This window comes from Pelobates fuscus, chromosome 13, assembly GCF_036172605.1.
Source record: "Pelobates fuscus isolate aPelFus1 chromosome 13, aPelFus1.pri, whole genome shotgun sequence".
NCBI lineage: Eukaryota > Metazoa > Chordata > Amphibia > Anura > Pelobatidae > Pelobates > Pelobates fuscus.
The window spans coordinates 66469793-66490211 of NC_086329.1; the positions used below are offsets into that span (position 1 = coordinate 66469793).

The 20419-nt window shown below is 45.0% G+C and overlaps 1 protein-coding gene across 1 annotated transcript in view; it reads right to left on the bottom strand.

Annotated features, from left to right (window-relative positions):
* The window catches only part of TYRO3 (TYRO3 protein tyrosine kinase), a 926976-nt gene extending 912192 nt beyond the window's left edge, over positions 1-14784 (bottom strand). Inside the window, exon 1 of the mRNA XM_063440254.1 lies at positions 14175-14784. Within this exon, the coding sequence (XP_063296324.1) occupies positions 14175-14244 (70 nt within the window). The 5' untranslated portion in view covers positions 14245-14784. The remainder of the gene's footprint in view (positions 1-14174) is intronic.
* Between the last annotated feature and the right edge of the window lie 5635 nt (positions 14785-20419).

Here is a 20419-nt window from a genome sequence, read left to right on the forward strand (position 1 = left end):
AGTAAAAGTAAAACATCCCCACAATGCATCCTGGCTTCCTCCCTTCTGCCCTGGAGATAATTGGAGAAGTAATCCAATTATCTCCCAGGTCAAAGACAAAACTCCATTACACATGTGGGGACCTAAATACAGGATTATGTTTTAAAATATATAAAGTCACTTTTATTACACCAAACACAGACATGTTACATATCCCCAGATATCTCAGGTCTGCGTGCACATTATTAGGTGAATGGCACGCAGATCACACAAATACAGTTTAATTGCCATGGAGCCAAAGTCTTTCCCATAGTCTTTCATTATATGAATAGGCTCCATGGCATAGCTATCTGGGGGTATCACTGCTCACACAGGGCAAGTACCGAATGGCCCCACTGTGTTTAAAGGGCCAGAATGAGTGACATGCACTCTGTTAGGGCCGAATACGTTTTGTAAAAGGGCCCAATCTCCCAGGGCCACAGTCCAAAGGCAAGAGGCGGGCCAGCAGCCCCCTCCAAGGACACGTGGCGAGGTCGGTTTCGCCACAATATCAATTAACCAGAAGAAATTAAAAAGATTTTACACACACAGCGCACTCCTCATACACACACACACACACACACACACGCAGTGCACCCCTCATACACACACAGTGCACCCCTCATACACACACAGTGCACCCCTCATGCACCCCTCATACACACACAGTGCACCCCTTATACACACACAGTGCACCCCTCATACACACACACACACACACACACACACTGCATTCCAGACACAAGCTAGATCCCTTACACAACTCTGGATCATCTACACACACTAAATCCCTATATAAATTCTGAATCCTCTTTGTACACAAACACACACTAGATCTCCTATTCACGCTCTGGGTCCGTCAAACACAGTAGATTCCCTTCTCACACACACACACTACATTCCTGACATACAAACTCTGGATCCCCTATGCGCACACTAGATTACTTGTAAGCAAACACATACACACTCACTCTTTACACAACTAAAACCGACCTATATACACACAACATCACACCACAATCAGCTCACTCTACACACACACAATCCAGCAAGTAGGTGCCAAACACATGCACAATAGTTTTTCCTGGCACTTTTGTCTCCTGGTACCCCACTTAAGACACCAGAGACAATTTACAAACAAACACAGCGCAAGCATGTTAATGAAAATGATTGCGCTTCGCAGCACAAATACAGGGCCTTTTTCTCATGCTAGAGCTCTTCAGCAGTGCTCTGCACATGGTCTGCCCTGGAAGAGCATTGAACCAACATGCTCACTTTGAGAGGGGGCGTGCTTGCCATTGGTGATGACAAAACACACGCACCCTCTGGCCCCGCCCCCTTCTCAGTGGGCCACTAATAAAAAAATGCCCAGGCACATTTTTTTCCCAGTCCAGCCCTGGTACCGACCATGGTAAATATTATTCAAGATAATTTTATATTTTATTTTAATTTCAAAACTTTATACAGCGCCCTTACCAGATAATCTTATTTAACAACAGAAAAACACAAAGCTTTGATTCCACAGGACTGAAGAGTCACACAGAGGGATCATGACTCATAGCACAGAGGGGAGGTAGTTAATATTTTATGATTTTACCATTACAAAGAATACAATTTTTTTTATATCTAGGCAGGCATTGGAAACTACTACTTTCCACTAGTTAATGATCTTCCTGCAGTAAAAGGACATATATGCAATTAACCAATTTTTGATTACCCAAAGCATATAAATTATTACACAATCTTTACATTTCTAATGGAAAGCTCTAATGGAATCATGATTAGTGTTGTCGCGAACCCGAAATTTTCGGTTCACGAACGGCAAACGCGAACTTCCGCAAATGTTCGCGAACCGGCGAACCGCCATTGACTTCAATGGGCAGGCGAATTTTAAAACCAACAGGGACTCTTTCTGGCCACAAAAGTGATGGAAAAGTTGTTTCAAGGGGACTAACACCTGTACTGTGGCAGCAGAATAGAGACTGTTCCCCGTCCTCAGAGACCATGATACACACTGACACAGAGCAGAATAGAGACTGTTACCCCTACATAGGGTCACTTGGCAGATATGGCGGGGTCGTGGGAGGGGGAGGATGACTTTCACCTCTTCCCCTGTTAGATTCCCGTTGTACTGTGACATCACCCTTATACGCTGTGTAAAGCATACTATTTAATTTGATCAGCATGGCCACTTGAGTTTTTATAGTTTTCACGCTGCTTGTAGTTTATATATGGTTCACAAAAATCAAACAAACGATAAAGTAAACATGTAAGGATTCAGAATATTCTTTCAAACCCTTACACATTGTGTGTATGTATTTTTTGTCTTAAGTTTGTGGCTTTAAAGAGGTTCACGTTGTTTCTATGATGTGCATAACATGTTCTTATAAATGTTTGTTAAATTTTTCCTGGAATTGTAATTTTTGAATCTGAATAAAGATAGTCAAATCCCTGATACACACTGACACAGAGCAGAATAGGGACTGTTCCCCCTACATAGGGTCACTTGGCAGATATGGATTGACACCTATCCTAATGATCCCTGATACACACTGACACAGAGCAGAATAGAGACTGTTCCCCCTACATAGGGTCACTTGGCAGATATGGATTGACACCTGTCCTCAAAACCCCTGATACACACTGACACAGAGCAGAATAGGGACTGTTCCCCCTACATAGGGTCACTTGGCAGATATGGATTGACACCTGTCCTCAAAACCCCTGATACACACTGACACAGAGCAGAATAGGGACTGTTCCTCCTACATAGGGTCACTTGGCAGATATGGATTGACACCTGTCCTCAAAACCCCTGATACACACTGACACAGAGCAGAATAGGGACTGTTCCCCCTACATAGGGTCACTTGGCAGATATGGATTGACACCTGTCCTCAAAACCCCTGATACACACTGACACAGAGCAGAATAGAGACTGTTCCCCGTCCACAGAGACCATGATACACACTGACACAGAGCAGAATAGAGACTGTCCCCCCTACATAGGGTCACTTGGCAGGTATGGATTGACACCTGTCCTCAAAGCCCCTGATACACACTGACAGAGCAGAATAGAGACTGTTCCCTGTCCACAGAGACCATGATACACACTGACACAGAGCAGAATAGAGACTGTTCACCGTCCACAGAGACCATGATACACTGTCACGTTCACAGTAAATGATGTGGAACACAACTGCAGATTTCTTAGGACTTTGATATTTTATTAAGACACTTAGATGGAACTGAGACTTCAGTTCCAGAATTACAGGTACTGTTTCTTTAAATAATAAACGGTTTGTTGCATCTAGCAATGACAAGGTTCAGAATTCATTAGAGTCCGTAATTCTTGTTAACAGTTCAAATTATAAGAGATTGTATACATTGGAATTATCAGTAGCAAGACTGGTGCAGCAAAACTTAAATAGTACTTGTTTTGAGGGATGCTGTAGTAGGCTTGCTGGACAACTTGATAGCAGACTTTAGTATGAAGAAATAAGATTATCTGTAGCAAGACAGGTACAGCTGAACTTGAATAATACTTGATTTGAGGAAAGCTGTAGCAGGATTGCTGGACAACGTGAAAGCAGACTTTAGTATGAAGAAATAAGATTATCTGTAGCAAGACAGGTACAGCTGAACTTGATAGCAGACTTTAGTAAGTTGAAATAAAGCTTTAGCATTGTTAGCTCTTAACTCAGAGACTGTAAGTTACTTAACTTCTAGAAGTAGAGGGAGTGTGTCCCCAGCTCTCCTCCGAGGCGGTTGCTTCAGTGATTGGTTGCCGAGAGTGCTGGTATTTGTCTGTGATGAGGATAGGTGTTGGGGACTTGAATATTCCTCCAGTCTGGTCTAGTAGCGAGTGGTCGTCTCAGCGAGGTATGTGAGCCGGTGAGTTTGGCGCGGTACGCGTTTCAATAATCCAGCATCTATCAGCTGGTGCGGTCGCATTAAATAGCAGACCGCGGCAATGGGGGTGTGGCTAAGCTCCGTCAAACCCGGAAGCATGAGGAGACATCGGGAGGCTTAAGGCCTGACATACACACTGACACAGAGCAGAATAGAGACTGTTCCCCATCCACAGAGACCATGATACACACTGACACAGAGCAGAATAGGGACTGTTCCCCCTACATAGGGTCACTTGGCAGGTATGGATTGACACCTGTCCTCAAAACCCCTGATACACATTGACACAGAGCAGAATAGAGACTGTTCCCTGTCCACAGAGTCCATGATACACACTGACACAGAGCAGAATAGAGACTGTTCCCCATCCACAGAGACCATGATACACACTGACACAGAGCAGAATAGAGACTGTTCCCTGTCCAGAGTCCATGATACACACTGACACAGAGCAGAATAGAGACTGTTCCCCGTCCACAGAGACCATGATACACACTGACACAGAGCAGAATAGGGACTGTTACCCCTACATAGGGTCACTTGGCAGGTATGGATTGACACCTGTCCTCAAAGCCCATGATACACACTGGGGGGAGCTACTGTCCTCCCCAACCCCTGCGCGGTGGGTGGGGGCCATAAATCCCAATGGGGGGGACCTACTGATAGGAGTGGAGTATTGTTCATATCAGTTTAATACCTTCCGCGTCTCCTATCAGTGGACATGTATATGGCAGCCATTTTAGGAACTGCACACCTGGGACCCGAGCAAGGTCACCTCTTTCAACAGGCGACATGATTTGGCCCTGTAAAACTATCCTGGATATTCTCTACAATTTCTATGGATATGGCATTGATTTATGTAACAGGGAGATGGAAGAAGATGCTTGGTCGGTCCTCTTACTTGAAATTTGGGGCACTGCGCGGGCAAGCTAATGTGCCACCAGATAGGAGTGGTGAGTTTAGTATTGTTCATATCAGTTTAATACCTTCCGCGTCTCCTATCAGTGGACGTGTAAATGGCAGCGATTTTTAATTGTTGAATCACCTCCCCTTTTTAGGCCAAGGTGGGAAGATGCTTAGACCACTGGTATATTGGTGCCATCTTGGAGGATTTTAATTTTTGGTTTGGTTTTTGAAGCCACAGTGCTGCACCAGTGGGCCTAAAAATTAGGCATGTACACATGCCTGAAAAATTTGGTATTGTTGCAGCCGCTGCTGTAGCAGCGGCCAGAAAAATGTATGTTTGTTTCACAGGCAGAAAGTGCCCTAAAACATGGCGGCTTGAACCCTAGTTGGTGGCGGATAAGTCACGCAAGTCAAAAGTCATTCAGAGCTAAAATACAGCAGCGTGTGGACCATTATTAGCCCAAGGCAGCTCATCTCATCAGGCCTTTTTTAATGTAATGTATTGCCCAGTGTCAGTCCCTTCGGGATCCATCCCTCATTCATCTTAATAAAGGTGAGGTAATCTAGAATTTTTTTACCTAGGCGACTTCTCTTCTCAGTGACAATACCTCCTGCTGCACTGAAGGTCCTTTCTGACAGGACACTTGAAGCGGGGCAGGCCAGAAGTTCTATCGCAAATTGGGATAGCTCAGGCCACAGGTCAAGCCTGCACACCCAGTAGTCAAGGGGTTCATCGCTCCTCAGAGTGTCGATATCTGCAGTTAAGGCGAGGTAGTCTGCTATCTGTCGGTCGAGTCGCTCTCTGAGGGTGGATCCCGAAGGGCTGTGGCGATGCGTAGGACTTAAAAAGGTCCGCATGTCCTCCATCAACAACACGTCTTTAAAGCGTCCTGTCCTTGCCGACGTGGTCGTGGGAGGAGGAGGATGACTTCCACCTCTCCCCCGTTAGATTCCCGTTGTGCTGTGACATCACCCTTATACGCTGTGTAAAGCATACTTTTTAATTTATTTTGCAAATGCTGCATCCTTTCCGACTTGTTGTAATTCGGTAACATTTCCGCCACTTTCTGCTTATACCGGGGGTCTAGTAGCGTGGACACCCAGTACAGGTCGTTCTCCATCAGCCTTTTTATACGAGGGTCCCTCAACAGGCAGGACAGCATAAAAGACCCCATTTGCACAAGGTTGGATGCCGAGCTACTCATTTCCCATTCCTCCTCCTCACTGATGTCATTGAAGGTATGTTCTTCCCCCCAGCCACGTACAACACCACGGGTACCAGATAGATGACAACAAGCACCCTGGGATGCCTGTTGTGTTTGGTCTTCCTCCTCCTCCTCCTCAAAGCTACAATCCTCCTCTGACTGCTCTTCCTCACAATCCTCTTCCAGCGTTGCCGCAGGTCCAGCAAGCGATGCTGATAAGGCTGTTTCTGGTGGTGATGGTGACCACAACTCTTCCTCTTCCTCTTCACGCTCATGTACAGCCTGATCCAGCACTCTTCGCAGGGCACGCTCCAGGAAGAAAACAAATGGTATGATGTCGCTGATGGTGCCTTCGTTGCGACTGACTAGGTTTGTCACCTCCTCAAAAGGACGCATGAGCCTACAGGCATTGCGCATGAGCGTCCAGTAACGTGGCAAAAAAAAATCCCAGCTCCCCAGAGGCTGTCCGAGCACCCCGGTCATACAAATATTCATTAACAGCTTTTTCTTGTTGGAGCAGGCGGTCGAACATTAGGAGTGTTGAATTCCAACGTGTAGGGCTGTCGCAAATCAAGCGCCTCACTGGCATGTTGTTTCACCGCTGGATATCGGCAAAGTGAGCCATGGCCGTGTAGGAACGCCTGAAATGGCCACACACCTTCCTGGCCTGCTTCAGGACGTCCTGTAAGCCTGTGTACTTATGCACAAAGCATTGTACGATCAGATTACACACATGTGCCATGCACGGCACATGTGTCAACTTGCCCAACTTCAATGCCGCTATCAAATTTTTTCCGTTGTCACACACCACTTTGCCGATATCCAGTTGCTGCGGAGTCAGCCACTTTTCCACCTGTGCATTCAGGGCGGACAGGAGTGCTTGTCCGGTGTGACTCTCTGCTTTCAAGCAAGTCAAACCCAAGACGGCGTGACACTGCCGTATCCGGGATGTGGAATAGTACCTGGGGAGCTGGGGGGGTGCCGTTGATGTGGAGCAAGATGCAGCAGCAGAAGAGGACTCAGCCGAGGAGGACTCAGCCGAGGATGGAGTAGGAGGAGTAGAGGAGGTGGCAGCAGGACTGCCTGCAATTCGTGGCGGTGTCACCAACTCCTCTGCAATGCCACGCATTCCTTGATTGTCAGCCGTCAGCAGGTTTACCCAATGCGCAGTGTAGGTGATATACCTGCCCTGACCATGCTTTGCAGACCAGGTATCAGTGGTCAGATGGACCCTTGCCCCAACACTGTGTGCCAGACATGCCATGACTTCCTTTTGCACAATCGAGTACAAGTTGGGGATTGCCTTTTGTGAAAAGAAATTCCGGCCGGGTACCTTTCACTGCGGTGTCCCAATAGCTACAAATTTTTTGAACGCCTCAGACTCAATCAGATTGTATGGTAAAAGCTGGCGGGCTAATAGTTCGGACAAGCCAGCTATCAGACGCTGGGCAAGGGGGTGACTTGGGGACATTGGCTTCTTACGCTCAAACATGTCCTTGACAGACACATGACTGTGGGCAGATGAGCGGGAACTGCTCAAGACGGGAGACGGAGTGGCGGATGGTTGAGAGGGGGCAAGAAGGACAGCAGTGGTTGACGTGGCTGAAGATGCTAGACCAGGAGGAGGATGGCGGCTTAGAGTAGGCGTGCTGCTTGTACTCATATGTTGATCCCATAGGCGTTTGTGATGTGAGATCATGTGCCTACGCAAAGCAGTTGTACCTAGGTGGGTGTTGGACCTCCCACGACTCAGTTTCCTTTGGCACAGGTTGCAAATGGCATCGCTGTTGTCCGAGGCAGACACACAAAAAAAATGCCACACTGCTGAGCTCTGCAATGACGGCATTCTGGTGGTGGACACAGCAACAGCATGTGTTGATTGGCGTGCTGTCGGGCTGACCCCGGGTGCCAATGCATGCTGTCTGACTGTGCCACTAGCTCCTTGCGATGACCCCCCCCTGCTTCCAACTCGTCTCCTCCTCCTCTCTGTCTCCCCATCTGAACTTTCACCCTGTTCTTCTTCTTGCCGACCGGGCACCCACGTGACATCCATGGACGCATCGTCATCATCAACCGCTTCGCTTGTATCTGACAACTCAGAAAAGGAAGCAGCAGCGGGTACAACATCATCATCATCACACCGTACCTCCATGTGTTTAATGCTGCCTGCCTGAGACATATCCCTGTTATCTACATCCTCTAGCAATAATGGTTGCGCATCACTCATTTCTTCAAACGGGTGTGTGAATAACTCCTCTGACATACCAAGTAAAGCGGCTGTGGTGCTAGTTTTGGTGGTGGCGGCAGGCGGGTGAGTGGTATCTTGAGAGGTGCCTGAAGCTAAGCTGGAGGAGGATGGTGCATCAAGGTTCCGAGCGGAGGCTGTACAAGATTGGGTGTCCTGTGTTAGCCAGTCAACTATGTCCTCAGAACTTTTCAAGTTCAGGGTACGTGGCTTCTGAAAACTGGGCATTATTCTAGGGTCAAAGGGAATCACAGCACCACGACCACGACGGCCCCTGCGGGGTGGCCTGCCTCTGCCTGTCATTTTTTGGGGGATTAGTGGTACTATGCGTGCAAGCTACTGTGAGACCAGATATGATTGGCAATGTGCACTGTAACAGTTCTGCAGAGCACACACTGTAGGCCTGACACACCCGCTTGAAGACAAGTAACTGCTATTCAATCTATAACAGTGAAAAAAAAATTTTGTTTTTAAAAGCACGCTATAGAGACACCAGATATGATTGGCAATGTGCACTGGAACAGTTCTGCAGAGCACACACTGTAGGCCTGACACACCCGCTTGAAGACAAGTAACTGCTATTCAATCTATAACAGTGAAAAAAAAAATGTGTTTTTAAAAGCACGCTTTAGAGACACCAGATATGATTGGCAATGTGCACTGGAACAGTTCTGGAGAGCACACGCTGAAGGAAGGACTGACAGAGCCGCTTGAAGGACACTGACTGGCTGCTATTAGCTTACACTGGAAACCTTTTTTCTTTGTAAAAGCACGCTATAGAGACACCAGATATGAGTGGCAACTGTCAAAGTACGCTGGCAGGGTTGTGCAGGGCACACGCTGAAGGAAGGCCTGACAGAGCCGCTTGAAGGACACTGACTGGCTGCTATTAGCTTACACTAGAAACCTTTTTTCTTTGTAAAAGCATGCTAAAGAGACACCAGATATGATTGGCAACTGTCAAAGCACACTGGCACAGGTTTGCAGAGCACATGCTGAAGTAGGCCTGACACCCAGACAACTAACTGCTCTTCTATTACAGTGAAAACAAATTATTTCTTTTAAATCTAAAGCTTAACCTATTGTAAAAACAGATATGAGTGGTGGCACTGACTGTGCAAATGGGCAAGGCATCCAACCTGACACAGAAGCTGGCAGGCAGGCAACTGCTCTTCTATTACAGTGAAAACAAATTATTTCTTTTAAATCTAAAGCATATTGTAAAAACAGATATGAGTGGTGGCACTGGGCAAGTAGGCACAGTATCCAATGTGAACCTCACACAGAAGCTGGCAGGCAGGCACCTGCAATTACATTACACAGAAAAAAAAAAGCAGCCTGATGTTCTAGCCCTAAAAAGGGCTTTTTGGGGTGCTGTCCTTACAGCAGAGATCAGATGAGTCCTTCAGGATTGTAGTGGACACTGAATACCCTAGCCTAGCTATCAATTTCCCTATCTAATCAGCAGCAGCTAAACTTTCCCTCCTCTCACTAAGCATGCAGCTTCAGAATGAATCGAAAATGGATGCTGGGAGGGAGGTTGGAGGGTGTGGAAGGGAGGGAGTGCTGCTGATTGGCTGGAATGTGTCTGCTGACCGAGAGGCACAGGGTCAAAGTTTGCCCAATGATGACGAATAGGGGGCGGATCGAACTGCGCATGTGTCCGCCCGCCGCGGCGAACGCGAACACGCTAAGTTCGCCGGGAACTGTTCGCCGGCGGACAGTTCGGTACATCACTAATCATGATTCTATAGCAATAAATGATAATGGCAGCTAAGAACCAGTTTGCATGTAAATCTATAATGAAATCTTAAATTTTTTTTCACCATATCTCAATCTTCCATCTTTACATCTACAAATCATGCTCTTGTCCGTATTAATAACTCTTGATAAGTTGATTATTTCAGGATTTCTACCAGGTTACCGCATTCTGAGTAGTTGTACATATAATATCCACTAACAATCGATCAATTGTATTTGTTTTCTTTTGTTTCCAAAAACAAACTTTATTAAAATAAATAATGAAATTTACTCCAAAAATATTTGTTGTACTGCATTCAAAATGTACTGCATCCCCCATTAGTCATGCTCAAATAAGTATGTATAGCACGGATATTGTTAATGTTTCCTCAGCATGAAATATGCACTCATCTTCTCTTAAAGGGACACTCCAGGCACCCAGACCACTTCTGCCCATTGGAGTTGTCTGGGTGGCAACTACCACTACTCTTAACCCTGCAAGTGTAATTATTGCAGTTTTTTTATAAACTGCAATAATTACCTTGCAGGGTTAACTCCACATCTAGTGGCTGTCTACTAGACAGCCACTAGAGGGAACTTCCTGATTTAAAGCAAAGATTTTCTTTGCTAGAGCGTCGCTGGATGTCCTCACGCTGTGTGAGGACCTCCAGCGTCGCTCATTTCCCCATAGGAAAGTATTGAAAATCTTTTTCAATGGTTTCCTATGGGGAGCCGACGGAGTCAGTAGGAGGAGGAGACAGCGACGAGGGACATCGTCGCTGCCTCAGGTAAGTGACTGAACGGGTTTTCACCCCTTCAGCAACAGATTGTTTTCCTGGCACTGGAGTTTTCCTTTAATAACCTGTGTTGAATCATAAACCCAGCATACCAGAAGGCAAATATACAGTTGTGCTAAACCGTTTGCATACTCTTGGAGAATTGGTAATAGATGTACCATTTTTAAAGAAAACATGAGTGAGCATGCAAAACATTTATTTTATATCTTATGGGATTCATATTCAACTGTAGGTTATAACCAAATGGCACAATCATAAATCAAAACATTGCAACAAAGAAAAAAAATTAAATGACTCCTTAGTTATTAATACTGTGTATTGCCTCCTTTAGCACCGATGACAGGGAGCAGTCTTTTGTAATAGTTGTCTATGAACCGCACGTTTGAGATCATCCAAGAGTGGCTCGATGATATTAAGATCACTAGACTGCGATGGCCACTCGAGAACCTTCACCTTTTCCTGCTGCAATCACTTGTGCTAAGGGGTCATTCTCGTGCTGGAGAGTCCAAGATCACCCAATTTGCAGAAGAATGCAAATTGTCTGCCAGTATTTTCTGATAACATGATGCATTCATCTTGCCATCAATTTCCACAAGATTCCATGTGCCTTTAGAGCTCACACCCCCCAAAACATAAGTGAGCCACCACCATGCTTCACAGTGGGGATGGTATTCTTTTCACTAAAGACCTTGTTGACCCCTCTCCAAAAATAGCGCTTATGGTTGTGACCATAAAGCTCTATTTTGGTCTTGTCACCCCAAATTACACTGTGCGAGAAGTTGTGAGGCATGTCAAGGTGCTGTCGGGCATATTGTAATTGGGCTTTTTTGTGGCATTGGCACAGTAAAGGCTTCATTCTGGCAACTTGACCATGCAGCTTATTTTTGTTTAAGTATCGTCGTATTGTGCTCCTTGAAACAACCACACCATCTTTTTCCAGAGCAGCATGTATTTCTCCTGAAGTTACCTGCGAGTTTTTCTTTGTATCCCAAACTATTCTTCTGGCAGTTGTGGCTGAAATCTTTCTTGGTCTACCTGACCTTGGCATCAAGAGATCCCCACATTTTACTTTTCCATCTTTATAAAGTCTAAATATCTTGTTGGGCAGGTCTTTTCAGAGTTCTTTTCTGCTCCACAATGCTTAGTATCTAGCCTGCTCAATGCATCCAAGTGAGAGCTAACAAACTCATTGACTATTTATACACAGACACTAACTGCAATTTAAAAAGCCACAGGTGTGCGAAATTAACCTTTAATTGACATTTTAACCTATGTGTGTCACCTTGTGTGTCTGTATCAAGGCCAAACATTTAAGGGTAAACATTTGATCAGGGCCATTTGAGTTATTTCTCTTATCATTAGCATTTAAAAAGGAGCCAAACAACCATGTGATAATCAATGGCTTCATATAATCACTATCCTTCAATAAAGACATTTGTTTGCATCATCAGTCATATTTTCAAAATCAATGCCACAATTTCTGCCAGGGTATGCAAACTTTTGAGCACAACTGTACATGGTTGACTACGATACACCACAGATATGCATATGTAGCAAACACGAAGAATTTTTCATATTTGGTCAGTACTGCGTCAATATCTCAAGTAATGCACATTTCAGCTCTCTAGCTAGACGTTAAGCTATTTTAAAAGAAGAATGATAAAATACATGTTAAAAACTGAATCACAATGGATGTATATGAGTGAGACCATGCCTGCGTACTTTGGGTTTCCATTTTAAAATCACAATTTATACATGTAGCCAGCCAAATGTAACAGAGGATCAAAAAAAAAAAAAAAAAGACAAAAGGGCCACCCATCGTTTAGGGCAAGTTACTTTCTCAAGGGAGCAAGAATTTTTCACGTACCTTTTTCCTCAAACTAAAAGTAAGCCACCACTCCTGTACCACTTGTCAGAACTTATGTCATAGTAGACTCTCCTCATGTACTTCATCACTCATGTCAAAGTAATCTGTGACAGGAGCCCCTGGCTTGTGGAAGGGCTTGAAGGCCAGCTCACTGCCCACAGAATATGGACCCCATCCCAGGATCATCGAAAAGATAAGAAATGCCAATTGTCACTATGAATAGGAGCTATGGGGGGCCCTGGTGCTTATTCAACACCCAGCTTTAGGTGGGTGGACTATGTGGATTGCCTGGACCAATTCTGACCAGGAGATACCCTGAATCGTTGTGGAGCTATTCACCGGATCAAAACTGTGCCACAATCAAGTGAATCTTTGACCAGGTGCCATTTACTGTACCTCAGTTTTGTCCGATCAGGGTAGCCTCACTTGAGTCCCTCCCATCAAGGAAAACCTTCTACTGCACATTAGTCCCTCTTGTCAGGTTCTCTCACTTTGCTGCATCTTAGTCCCTTCAATCAGCTAAGTATCCTCTACTGTACCTCTGTCTCTCATCAGAGTAGCCAGTACCTCTGTGTTTCTTATCAGAAAATGGCTTCCTCTACTAAACTTTACATTAACCCTGCCAAAGGTCTATTACACACCCTCTCCTGCATACTGCTCTAAATTGAATACAATAGTTGGTGCTGCTATTTTGTATAAGAGCATACAGTGGCTGTGGTTTAAAATAAGAGTGCTGACCACACTTGCAACTTTGTCTTTCCTACTCAGGATACCATCCTTAACTACTTCAACTTTTACGATATAGAAATTCCTGCAACTCTGTCATTCTATGCCTTGTATGGCCCTCTCTTTTTCCTTGGGGACACTTGAGTCAATGCAGCCAACTCTCCTTTAACATAGGTATAATCTGGTAGCCATGCCATAACAAAATCTTAGTGGTCGACCTGATCTTTGTCACTAACGCCAGGTTACCCATACAACCTGTGCAAATCATAGCAATGTCGATCAAAATCAGTTTTCTTTTATGTAATTGGCACTGTGACAGGGAAGCCCTCTTGTTCTGCACGATGCCTGGGTACCCTCTCACATCTGCACCTATGCCACACATATCAACACAGCCCTTTCCTTGCACTGCTATCACTCGTGTCTTTCTGTCCCTCAGCCACTCTCGTGGGTCGATATTCCATTCAAAGAACATTGTTTATTCACATCAGATTAACACCATCATCACCAACATTTGCCAACAATTGCGTCTCCAACTACAGAAGACCACTATTCGAAAAGCTCATAAAACACAATCAAATTCATAACCTACTTGTGACCGAAATAATTAACAGTACATTATCTGATTATATCAGCATATACCCAACCAACTACTGCAATCTTTCTGCCTTATATAGTAAATCGACATTACATGACATTGTTAAATCACTAGTCGAATGTCCGCGCCCTGAAACTGACCCAGGTACATGTCATCAACAAACCTGCCAGTCCCAGTGACACAGCTAGCAGGAGAAAGCCTTTTACGGGGCTGCTGATCCCAGTGGAAACCATGCTTCTTTAACGCCTATCCATCCTCCTCCTCCTCTGGGCTTCACCGTCTCCACAAGGGGCGTTGCATTTAGCAAGAACTGAAGTATGGAACCGCCAGCTGTACCGAACAGGTCTCCAGCAGAGCCTCCGGTTGTCCTCTTCCAGAACCACCTGCTCTACAGCTCTCCACAAAATCTCAATGATCTTTCAAAATCCAGGTCCCCAGTCATTCACTTCTCACTAGTAGTTTGTTACCTCTTCCCAGTCATTAGTTCAGTACCTTCCCCCACCACCGGCAACCATTCTCCTAATCCGCCAAATAGTAGTTCACCGAGATATGCTCGATAGAAGAAAAAGGAGTCGTGAATTAAGAGGCCACCCACAATAAAACACCACAGTTTAATAGACCTGCTCTATCCACCTTTCAAATGAAATCCTTTGGATAACATTCGAATGCAACCCTAGAATGGATCAGACTATCACCCGGTCCAACAGAGCTCTGCATGTCAAAAACGTTCACAGCTTTGGACAAGAGGATAACGATCTTTCCTGCCTGCACCCCGAAGTCTCCTCCTTTTCCTGAGCAATACAAAGTGCTCAGCTGGGAGTGGGGTTTGCAGGAAGAGGCGTGCATAACTTAATACTAGTCCTCTTTTTTTATTTTTTTCTTGCCAAAAGGCCCCCTCTGCTGATCAATTAGTAGCATTCCATTTGAAATATTCTGTAAATATTATATATTCTATCTGGCATAGTAATTTAGAAGCACTGTTTCACTGTGTATCATGTAAAATAGTATTACAGCTAAATTATATTGTTTAACATCACAAGGGACCGCAGTATTAAAATATTATTAAAATAATACTTCCTCCTGTTGTGCTTCATAGCAGGCTTTCCGTTGTTCATGCCTCATTAATTATAAATAGGCACAATATGCTTAAAAAAAAAAAACAACACTGTTAATATTATATTCCTTTTTCATACATACTGCTATAATACTGAAAGTAAGAGCCTCCTATCTTTCTATGTATTGATTGCTCGTGCCATTATATGTCCAACAAATGTTAGAGAAATTATATATTTTCTTATTGCTTGATTATTGTATTCAGGGCCGGACTGGGGATACGGAGCAGCCCTGGAAAAAACTCTATGCCAGCCCTATAAGTCATTGTGCTATGTAGTGTGTGTGTGTATATATATATATATATATATATATATATATATATATATATATATATATATAAGCAAATAGGAAAAACTCTTGCACTCCAACTCTAAATAGTAATACTGCCAGGTGCCAAGTCCCAAATTCATAAAAAATCAAAAAATTACCGGCACTCATGGGCTTCTTTCATCCAGTTTATTTTAGGTGAAGGTAGTCAGGTCGACGTTTCAGCTCCCGATCGGAGCTTTCATCAGGACACCAAAGACATTTTACATAGCATAAAACAAACATATATAGGACAAATAAATCACATTAACCAATAAGCACTGACCTTATCAGCTGTATTCCATTCGCTCCGATGCTCGGCGTGCACTCCGTCCTATTGCGCATGTCTAGCGCCGGTATGGACTTCCGTGTCACATGATCGGGAGGCCGGGTCTCTGGTCTGGTAGCGTCATAGTAACTTAGCAACCGCTGATGTAATCAGCTAAGGTTGCTACTATGTTTCCAGCCACCGTCAGGAGAACTCTCCCTTCTAATACAGAGCCAGCCCCTCGGTGATTGCGGTTTATGCGGTTCCGACCGTGGTGCTCGCCGAGCATCCCAATGGATTCAAGCACTAGCAAAATAAATATTACTATTCATCTCTAAATCTCAACTACATTCACTATTCATATTCAAGGGACGATTGTGTTGCTAGCTAATAACTAATGATTAAAGATAAAAAAAGAACATAGAATAAAAAAACTGTGTGTATGCTCAAAAGGAAGAATATCTATACAAGTGCAGACATATATCAATTCAATTATATGTAAATACACATTAGTGTACATCACCAATAAAATATTAGTGTAATATAATGTTTATGTTATATGAACAATATTTGTTCTAGTGATTTGCTTATGAAATACAAAAATATTAATAAATGTGCAGTGATATATTATAAAATGTTTGAGACTTACGTGTGCCTCAATGTACATATATGTGTATAATATGTGCCTCAACGTTATTAATCTGCCCCTGATTGGCGGTAGGGTGAAAAAAGAAGAGAGAAAATACATGCCAAAATGTATATATTACAAATTTTCTAGACTAAGATATATAAGTAAGTAATTTTAGGTCAGTGTCTATGGTTATAACCCTTAACATTATTAAATACATTTAAAATTCCAGTTTATCCAGAATAACTTTTCCTCTAAAGCAGGGCTTCCCAAACTTTTATGGGCCGAGACCCACTTTTCAAAATGGTAATTTTTCGAGACCCACTTGCTTTTAATGTGTATTTTAAAAAGTGAACACCATGGCAAACCGCTTTAGAGGCATACAATTGGCACACCATGGCAAACCGCTTTAGAGGCATACAATTGGCAAACTATAGCAATCCGCTTTAGATGCATACAATTGGCACACCATGGCAAACCGCTTTAGAGGCATACAATTGGCAAACTATAGCAATCTGCTTTAGATGCATACAATTGGCACACCATGGCAAACCGCTTTAGATGCATAAAATTGGCATATCATGGCAATCACTTTTAGATGCATAAACTTGGTACATCATGGCAATCAGCTTCAGATGCATACAATTGGCACACCATGGCAATCAGCTTTAGATGCATACAATTGGCACACCATGGCAATCCGCTTTAGATGCATACAATTGGCACACCATGGCAATCCGCTTAAGATGCATACAATTGGCATACCATTGCAATCAGTTTTAGATGCATAAAATTGGTACATCATTGCAATCAGTTTTAGAGGCATACAATTGGAACATCATGACAGCTTTAAATACATAAACTTGGCACACCATGGCAATCAGCTTCAGAAGCATTCAATTGGCACACCATGGCAATCAGCTTTAGATGCATAAAATTGGCATATCATGGCAATCACTTTTAGATGCATAAACTTGGCACATCATGGCAATCAGCTTCAGAAGCATTCAATTGGCACACCATGGAAAACAGTCAGATGCATACCATTGGCACACCATGGCAATCAGCTTTAGATGCATACACTTGGCATATCATGGCAATCACTTTTAGATGCATAAACTTGGCATATCATGGCAATCACTTTTAGATGCATAAACTTGGCATATCATGGCAATCACTTTTAGATGCATAAACTTGGCACATCATGGCAATCAGCTTCAGAAGCATACAATTGGCATACCATTGCAATCACTTTTAGATGCATAAAAGTGGTACATCATGGCAATCAGTTATAGAGGCATACAATTGGAACATCATGACAGCTTCAAATACATAAACTTGGCACACCATGGCAATCAGCTTTAGATGCATAAACTTGGCATATCATGGCAATCACTTTTAGATGCATAAACTTGGCACATCATGGCAATCAGCTTCAGAAGCATACAATTGGCACACCGTGGAAATCCGCTTTAGATGCATACAATTGGCACACCATGGCAATCCGCTTTAGATGCATACAATTGGCATACCATTGCAATCAGTTTTAGATGCCTAAAATTGGTACATCATGGCAATCAGTTTTAGAGGCATACAATTGGAACATCATGACAGCTTTAAATACATAAACTTGGCACACCATGGCAATCAGCTTTAGATGCATAAACCTGGCATATCAGCAATCACTTTTAGATGCATAAACGTGGCACATCATGGCAATCAGTTTCAGAAGCATTCAATTGGCACACCATTGCAAACAGTCAGATGCATAAAATTGGCACACCATGGCAATCAGCTTTAGATGCATAAAATTGGCATAACATGGCAGTTTTAGAGGCATAATTTTGATATATCATGGCAGTTTTAGAGGCATAAACTTTACACATCATGGCAATCAGTTTTAGAGACATACAACTGCTTACTCACAAACTCAGAATCAGAAATTTTGTTGTCCCGCTCTTTCATCCAGGCACCTCACGTTGATTATCCTAGTGGTGGAACTAATGTAGAGAGGACCGTGGTGCAAGTATGTTTTCTGGGCCCCCATCTAGCGAAAGTGTGGCCAAAAGGTAGATCTCCATCTGTCGGAGAACTTCAACAATAATATGCCAGATGGAGATCTACCATTTGCACATCATTGCAGGGTTATATTTGTGAGCAGTGTTTGAATGTAAGCATGTTTTTGTATTAAGTATATGTGTGCATGTATGAGTGTATTTGTATGTACTGTTGCTATTGGAATGTAGTGGTGTACTTGTTTGTAATGTTTGCATCTGAATGCAGGGGTGTTTGTATATGTAGTGTAGGACTTTAAATGCAGGTGTGCTTTTTGTGTGTAGTGTTGGTGTTTGAATGAAGGGGTGTTTGTAGATCATTTTAGTGTTTTAATGCAGGGGTGTATTTGTATGTAATGTTTGCGTTTGATTGCAGTGTGTGTGTGTGTGTGTAGTGGATGCAGTGTGTGTATATTGTGTTTATAAAATATACATATACACAATGTGTGTTTCAATGTAAGCATGGTTTTTGTATGGAGTATGTGTGCAGTGTATACACACACACACAGACACACAAATACACACATTGACACAGCGATACACACAATGACACTTAGTTTCCCACACACAGATACACAGACACTCATGTACACAGATACACACAGACACACAAATACACACACACACTGACACAAAAGGACACGCAGAGACAGGAGGTGAGGGTGACAGTGTGGGAGGGAGTGTGTGTACTGGTAACAGTGTGGGGGGCAGTGTGAGAAAGGGTTACAGTGGGTGGACAGGGGGAGAAAGGGTTACAGTGTGGGGGGGCAGGGGGAGAAAAGGCGACAGTGGGGGGGCAGGGGGAGAAAAGGTTACAGTGTGGGGAGAGGGGCAGGGAGAGAAGGGGTTACAGTGGGGGGGGTAGGCAGAGAAGGGGTTACAGTGGGGGGAGGCAGAGAATGGGTTACAGTGGGGGAGGGGGCAGGGAGAGAAGGGGTTACAGTGGGTAGGGTAGGCAGAGAAGGGGTTACAGTGAAGGGGTAGGCAGAGAAGGGGTTACAGTGGGGAGGGTAGGCAGAGAAGGGGTTAGAGTGGGGGGTAGGCAGAGAAGGGGTTACAGGGGGGAGGGCAGGCAGAGAAGGGGTTACAGTGGGGGGTAGGCAGAGAAGGGGTTACAGGGGGAGGGCAGGCAGAGAAGGGGTTACAGTGGGGGGAGGGCAGGCAGAGAAGGGGTTACAGGGGGAGGGCAGGCAGAGTAGGCGTTACAGTGGGGGAGGGGGCAGGCAGAGAAGGGGTTACAGTGGGGGGAGGGGGCAGGCAGAGAAGGGGTTACAGTGGGGGGAGGAGGGCAGGCAGAGAAGGGGTTACAGTGGGGGGGGGAGGGCAGGCAGAGAAGGGGTTACAGTGGGGGCAGGGGGGCAGGCAGAGAAGGGGTTACAGTGGGGGGGAGGGCAGGCAGAGAAGGGGTTACAGTGGGGGGAGGGGGGCAGGCAGAGAAGGGGTTACAGTGGGGGGGAGGAGGGCAGGCAGAGAAGGGGTTACATTGGGGGGAGGGGGTCAGACAGAGAAGGGGTTACAGTGGGGGGAGGAGGGCTGGCAGAGAAGGGGTTACAGTGGGGGGGAGGAGGGCTGGCAGAGAAGGGGTTACATTGGGGGGAGGGGGGCAGGCAGAGAAGGGGTTACAGGGGGGAGGGGGGCAGAAAGAGAAGGGGTTACATTGGGTGGAGGGGGTCAGACAGAGAAGGGGTTACAGTGGGGGGGAGGAGGGCAGGCAGAGAAGGGGTTACAGGGGGGCAGACAGAGAAGGGGTTACATGGGGGGAGGGGGGCAGAAAGAGAAGGGGTTACATTGGGGGGGAGGGGGGCAGACAGAGAAGGGGTTACATTGGGGGGGAGGGGGGCAGGCAGAGAAGGGGTTACATTGGGGGGGAGGGGGGCAGGCAGAGAAGGGGTTACATTGGGGGGGAGGGGGGCAGGCAGAGAAGGGGTTACATTGGGGGGAGGGGGTCAGACAGAGAAGGGGTTACAGTGGGGGGGAGGGCAGGCAGAGAAGTGGGTTACAGGGGGGCAGACAGAGAAGGGGTTACATTGGGGGGAGGG